This window comes from Charadrius vociferus, unplaced genomic scaffold (assembly GCF_000708025.1).
Source record: "Charadrius vociferus isolate BGI_N301 unplaced genomic scaffold, ASM70802v2 scaffold126, whole genome shotgun sequence".
Classification (NCBI taxonomy): domain Eukaryota; kingdom Metazoa; phylum Chordata; class Aves; order Charadriiformes; family Charadriidae; genus Charadrius; species Charadrius vociferus.
Window position 1 is genome coordinate 1081077 of NW_009648894.1, and position 7301 is coordinate 1088377.

At 37.7% G+C, this 7301-nt stretch overlaps 1 protein-coding gene across 1 annotated transcript in view; it reads left to right on the forward strand.

Moving 5' to 3' along the window:
• The window catches only part of SLC39A12 (solute carrier family 39 (zinc transporter), member 12), a 34562-nt gene extending 27541 nt beyond the window's left edge, over positions 1–7021 (forward strand). The window contains exons 11-12 of the mRNA XM_009887124.1: positions 971–1158; positions 6415–7021. Of these exons, the coding sequence (XP_009885426.1) occupies positions 971–1158; positions 6415–6543 (317 nt within the window). The 3' untranslated portion in view covers positions 6544–7021. The remainder of the gene's footprint in view (positions 1–970; positions 1159–6414) is intronic.
• The last annotated feature ends 280 nt before the right edge of the window (positions 7022–7301 follow it).

Here is a 7301-nt window from a genome sequence, read left to right on the forward strand (position 1 = left end):
AACAAAAAAATTACCTATTTTACCAGCAGGCAGGACAGGAAGGTTGTTCTATTGAACATTGTCCTCAATTATCTCCTTGAGGTAAATCTTTCAGTGTGGATGAAGCTGTTTCTGACATTGTGTTGAGGAATATATATACGCTGGCAAATTTGAGATGAGAACCGTGGATTCTCGTTTCTGTTCTTAAATGACTGGAGATTTCACGTGCTGTCTGTGTGGAAAACTTCCCCAAACAAAAAGGTGGGATGGGGCATTGCTGTAAAACTGGTGAATCTTGTTTGCATAGCAAAGAAATTACCAAAATCCTAAACAGCTAACTCCAAAGACAGACCTTCTTTGTCCTGGGGCAGTAGTGCCCCAGTGTCAAAGGGCATTTCTACACTCACAGAGAAGAATTTTCAAAATCTTTTACTGTAGACCTGTTATGAAATAGTTTATTTTAGAAGAAAAATCTGTGATTCAATTGTGATGTACAATTTACCAAAGACAATTAGGTTGAAATCAGTGGAATTATATTCAAACTGGAATCGGACTGGTGTTGGTTTTTCTGACTTACAGCACCTGTAAAACGCTCAGAGCCCATGCTGCAAATATCCTCACATGATTTGAACTGGCAAGTTCCCAATCGAGAAAGATTTAGAAACTCTGGGAAAGCATGTGACTTCACTTTTGCATGTATCCAAGTTGGAAATGTCACAGAACATCGAGAACTAACAGAAAGCCACTCCTGTATACTGTATGCTATCTTTAAGAACAGCTAAACAAATGCAAGTCAATATGGGGTTTTTGCTTTTGTTTTTTTCTCACAGGATGAGTTTATAACTAATTTTACAGAAATCTAAGGGCAGGCCTCCATCATTCCCTATCTTTGTGCATATCTTAATTCTTTTCCTTCATGTTTTACTACCAAGAGTTTTACAAATACATTTATCAGCTAAATTATAAATTTTCTGTCTTTTTCTCTATGCAGGAGATTTTGCTGTGCTGCTAAGTACAGGGCTCCCCACGAAGGTTGCAATTTTGATGAATTTCATAAGTGCACTAACGGCATTCTTAGGACTTTATATTGGCCTTTCTGTATCAACTGACCCTTGCATTCAAAACTGGATTTTTACTGTTACAGCTGGAATGTTCTTGTATTTATCGTTAGCAGAAATGGTGAGAACTTCAGTCTATTGTTATATTTTCCTTTGAACATAGCCACATCACAGATGACTGTCAGACAAACGCAGGTCGATTAACTTGGAGGGAAAAAGTGTGTCATCTGTCCTGTGTGTGTGCAGTGCTTAGAACAGTAGTCTGGTTTTGTTTGGTGTCACTGCTATGATAGGTGTAATTACTAATGAAGGATGAAATAAAGGCTATTAACAGAGCAACATACAAGAAAGGCATAAAGGAGTCTTCAAGGGGGAAAGGTAAACAATACATTTCTAGGCCTGGAAGAGTTACTTAGTGTAACAAACATTTCAACCTGCAGGATTTTTTAAAATTGTGAAGAAGTTACTTTTTTTTTTCTTTTTACTCCACATTTTTTTATCTGTTTTCCACACATGGTTTCAACATGAATTTGCTGTTTCTGAACTAAAATGCAAGATGCTTATCCTGTGCTCTTCCTGGCCAGCCTTTCTTTCTCAGAGAGGTTTGGATGAGCCTCTAAGCAATTCAAAACCCACCAGATTGCCTCAACTTTTTCATATTCGCCCAACATTTTTCATACTTCCAGTTCAATAGCAATGATCTGGCTACAGAAAAATAAAGTGTGAAACTATACATTAGGAAGAAGGTCTAAGGACTGTGGAAGCATGCGGCAGAATCATAACTCAGGCAGCTCTCTCAGGCCACATTATTTATTGAAGAGATGGCTAACTATTACACTTGTAACAACGTAGAACTTACTTACCTCACCAGCTTATTTTAAGTATCACATGGCTCTTTAACCAATGTGTATTAATGTAGAGTTGCTTGCCAGCTTGTGAAAGACTGAATATTTTGAGTAATTAGATCAAGAGGTGGGAAAAAAAGAGGTCTGTGTCTTCATAAATTATTACTGTGTTTTTCCCTAGCCTGGCTGTCTCTCTGTTGTGTTCGCTACCACCCCCCACCTCATGCCCGAGATACTCTTTACCAGGTTCAAGCATAATACTTGAAACCTGATATGTATTATAACCCATTTGATAGTTTAGTTGTAATAATTGACCTTAGATCTTGGTTGTATATTAGTCTATTTATTTTTGCTACTGTAACGGAAGTAAAATGAACATAAAGTGCTCCCAAGAGCATATGAGGGAACTGCCCGAGGATTGGGGATGTGTCAACAGTCCTGACTGAGGTGGTAAATAAGAGACAAGATCACTGTGTACCAAGTTGCATCTTGTTCTGACACACAGAAATTTGGAAGTGAGGCTGCCTACCTACTCAGTAGGTATGGGTTTACTAATGTGGCTAAGAATGGTTTAGGCGTATTTCTCCTTCAGTGTAGGATCAGCATCCATCAGGGATCCACAAGGTTCAGAACAACACCATGTTTTCCCCTGAGTCTTCAAAGCAATGTGCCAGCTGTAAATCCTGAGAGATGACACAGCTCCAGGCAGAGACAGAGACCTGTATTCCCTTGTTCTCAGCTTGTCACCATATTCTTGATGTGAAGAGGAGAAAGAAGGGAGAGAGAGGGGAAGATCTTATTTGTCTCACCTCCCTTTAATTAACAGGGATTCCAATCAGCCTTTCTCTGCATTTTGTCAAAAGAATTGCCGTGGGGTTGCTCACCTATATTTGTCAGAAGTGCAAGTGTTGAATATCACAGGGATTATTTTATTTAAACAAATATTCCTGTAGCACTGCAGGAATCTATAGATCTGAAAAGTTTGTATGTTTGTACAGTACATCTCAAGAGAAAATCAGCCATGCTTTATGTATTTTTCAACTTTCTGCACAGAAATAACTTTTATTCTCTGCTTCATTCTCGTCTACAAACAGTGTTCCTGCCAATTAGGTACAAACACTTCACGGTGTACAAAGCTTAGCTAAAATTTTCAGTACTTGTTTTATGGGCTTTCACTTATTTTTGCGCTTGTCAGAGCAGCAGATACATAAATAAGAAAGCAGCAGGTAAACAAGACTGAGCAACCTCACTGGTTGCTGCATTGAGGAACATTGAGGAGTATAGGATGGAGGTTCATTGACAGGACAGCACTGTGAGATTGCCACCAGTTAAGATTGTATGAATCTACTTCTGTGGTTAATTAAAGGCTTTGCATTTCTACAAATGGCATTCTAGCTCCATTAACAAGAAGGGTAGGCTAACAATTTTAAAAATCTGAGGAAAAGGACAAAAGATAAAATCATTTCTGTCCTTCATCATTTTTCCCCAAGGAATTCTGCAAAACTTCATCTTCCCAGTAATTGGGGAAGGTGGAAGGGAGGGGTACTTTGCCTTGCAAATGTGTATGCACAGCTGTAATATTGCAACGCAAAGTTGCTTCAAGATATGTGTGTGAGTAAAAACCTGTAATATTGTGGGTTTAGTTGTTTAATCAAAATTAAATCCCCTGAAAACTAGCTTTTTGTGAGCAATATAGTGAGATATTTTGTACTTGATATCTGTTTAGAGGTCATAAGTACAATCATAACTTTGCACTGTCTCCAGAGATCCTTTCATTAATAACATACCTTTTCTTTAACATGCCTTTAATCTGAATTGAAACTTGAGACACCATTATATGGAACGGAGCAGACTAACTCACTCCTAATGAACTGGTTCTTTGACAAAACATGTCCCCTTTTCCTCTTGGGAAACAAACTTGAAAATCCTGTATCAGCCTCTTAAATGAGTATCTATGAAATAATCATTGGGATAAATATTTATGAAATCCCATGCATTGTATTAAACCCCAATGTATTAAACCCCATTGTATTAAACCCCAATGTATTAAACCCCATTGTATTAAACCCCAATGTATTAAACCCCATTGTATTAAACCCCAATGACTGGCACGTCATTTCTGAGTGATTGTACAGATCATATTAGTTTATTGTGTTCCTGACCAGCAAGAGTCACTGTCAAATTTGAAAGGAGGGAGATAGAAGCAAGAAAGACAATAAGGATATCAAGAAATAGGAGCTAGCCAACCACTGCCTGAGGCAACGAACTGAAATTTCCTCAACTAACATTGAAAATCTTTCGGATTTTGTAGATAAAGGAGTACTTTTTAAGTGATTTATTGGGCTGTTGCAGTGCAGCAGTTGTGCCATATATGCCCCAGCTTGGCAGAACTCTTTTCTAGCCAGCACAGGGTTGAGAACCCCTCATGACTTCTCTCAGCATGCTGCTTCCTAATTCTTTATATCTTTTGTGTGCTCATGATGAAAACATGAGCTGGAGTGGGAATAGATTAGTCCCTTGATTAACAGTAACTCTTTTGCCTCCAGCAGACTTCAAGCATTAGTAAGTGTGATGGCATCCAACAGCTTGGATGTGCTGCTATCTTCCATCAGTTTCTGAAGTGTTTTGCATCTGCCAGTTGAATAGGCTTATGCTTCCCAAACAACGAGCTTTTCTCTGTTGTACCACAGACATTTGTGTATAGGCGAGTTCCGAGAGAGCTGGGGACTGTGACATATCTCATACTGTGTCAGCAATCAGCTTTTATTTCCAAAGAGATACACAGGGACGTCACACTAGGTAATGCTATAGAAACAGTCTGTGCACTTGATAACATGCGTATAGGCCAGGTGGAGGGAGCAGAGATCTGCACTGGATATAGGAAGGGTTCTACCTGCTGGGAATTCTTTTTTAAAACTTTCTTGGGGACTTACTGTGCATGTGCGTAACTCATAAATTGGCACTGATGGCGATAAGAGAAAATACTAGCTTTTGCTGTGGGAGGAGAAAAAGTTTCCTATTTAGAGAACTTGTTGAGTCATGGAAGAGGACAAAATAGACTGCTTATAAGTATAAATTAGTAAGACCAAAGATCTAGACTGGAAGCCTGGATTCAGGCCTAGGTCTTAATTAACAGTTTTTACTTATATACAAAACAAAAACGACGTGGACCAAACACTTACAAGCTGTCAGTTCAGATTTTGATTTACATCAGCTTTGAGGTGTTTACATTGGCTTTAGATTAAATGTTTCTGATGATCCTTAAATGCAAATTAAATATAACTACATGAGTTCCTAAGATGCAAATTTGTACCATAATTTAAACCAGTGCCTGGTTGTTACGAAGATCCAGGACCTTTGCCTTTGGGTTTGCCTGTTATTTTTATGCAAAACTTCAAAGTGGCGGCAGATTTTTCACTATAGTTTTCTTTTGGGCCCATGCCAACTTCCCGAGAAAGAAGAGTGCCGGAGAAGCAGAGCCAGAGACGCCCCCTCTGCCACAGGGAAGGACAAGCATAGCTAATAGATGTATACATACCCCGTTAGCCTCCTCGGTCGGCACCACTCCACTGTCTCCCAGTGGCTGATGCTGTTAGAGCTCCTGTGAGGAGGCTCTAATGAGCGGAGGAAATAAGTAGCTTCATTCAAGCGCAGGCTGGGAGTGGAGCAGCCAGGCAACGTGATGTGAGGGTGCTGGGACCACTCGCTCTTGGTTTGATGTTCACAACAAATAGACAAAAAAAAAAAACAACCAACCAAAACCAAAGGTCAGTACCAGCCCATTGCTCTATATTTATTTTCAAAGTTGGTGTGAAAATATCAGCGGTCATCACTGGTGTCTGTAGTACAGAAAGCATAAATACTAAGAGAGTGTCAGCCTGAGGCATAATTTTCACAGGCTCTGTTGAGACATACATTTTGTGTAAAACTTTGATAAAAGAGACCATGTAGGGTGGAAGGTCAAAGTGAGTAGCTTTTAAGATGTTTATAAACAGCTGCTGCTCCTTTACTTGATTTAAGACTCACAGAGAAAAATATTAGGTGTATTTTTTAAAACATATTTAAAAAATCCTGTTTTCTACTTGTATGTTTACTAAAGCCCAAGTAAATAGGAGTGTTGCCAGTAAGCGCAGAATTGACCCTATATATAGTACTGAAACAAAAAACCTCAAACTAGTTTATTCCCACAAAAGGGAATCACTAATTTTACTAAATAAGCATTTCCTTACAGACAGCTGTATAAAATTACTAATAACTATTGAGAAGTTAACAAATTTTGGAATCTTATTTATAATTCTTGTTAGTGCTGGTAAAAGAACCAAAGTGGGTAGAATTTTACTAATTGAACTTTTTCACTGTCAAGATCTGTGTTGTTACAATGTACAGAACATACTACAGATTAATAGCTATATTCAGAAACTGAGCATTTTTTAAGTCTTTTTTAATGAAGTTTGTCTTGTTTTCCCATAAGACTTTTTTTCCCAGAGATGAATATATCTGGCTCTCATTCTGGTGTCTTATTCTTTTTTTAGCTTCCTGAAATGACTCATATTCAGACACGGCGACCCTGGTTGATGTTTCTCCTACAGAACCTTGGATTACTATTAGGCTGGCTTTGCCTCTTACTTTTGGCTATATATGAACAGAAAATTAAAATATAAGTTTTCTGTTGGAAATCTTGAAGTACCACTTGTGACAGTGGATAGCATTATTCACAATTTTGTCATGTCTGCTATAGTGATATATAAATTAAGTTACTGGGATTTTTATATCTGAACAGTAGATAACTATTTCACTTTATTAACTTATTGTTCAGATTTTGTAATTTTTTTTTCATAAACATGAATGTTTAGAATTATGTTTTATTTGTTATTGAGTTTACCAGATCCCATGCTCAAACTCACAGGAGCTTTTCATTAGTTTTTATTGAGACTGTTCTAGTTGAATGCTCTAAGTGATCTCTGCCAGTCACTGATTGAAAAAAAGAATAAAACACTTTTATATGCAATAATTAAAGTGGACTAACTGTAGTTGAATAATTTGAAGCAGAAAAGTTTGTTGCCTCTTAGTACAAAGAATAAATGTATTTCTATAAAACTAAAAACTATAGCAAAACTAAACTGTTAAATAGCATACAGCAATCTCATTATAATATCTGCAATATCTACTTTGTCAATATAAAGATCCTCAATAGTGACTGCTCCACCGTGGCAGGTAAAAAATGACAAGTGTAAATGTTGAAGTTTATGATCTAGAGATCTGAGAATGCCCTTTTCCGACTGGAAGATAGTTTCTCATACATGTTATGGAATCTGTGACAGTGAAGCATTGGACTATGGTAACTGTCAGAGTAAACCTTCTGCATTATCCCACCTCTGATGGTTGCTAATAGCAAATGTTTATGAATTATTATAAGAAA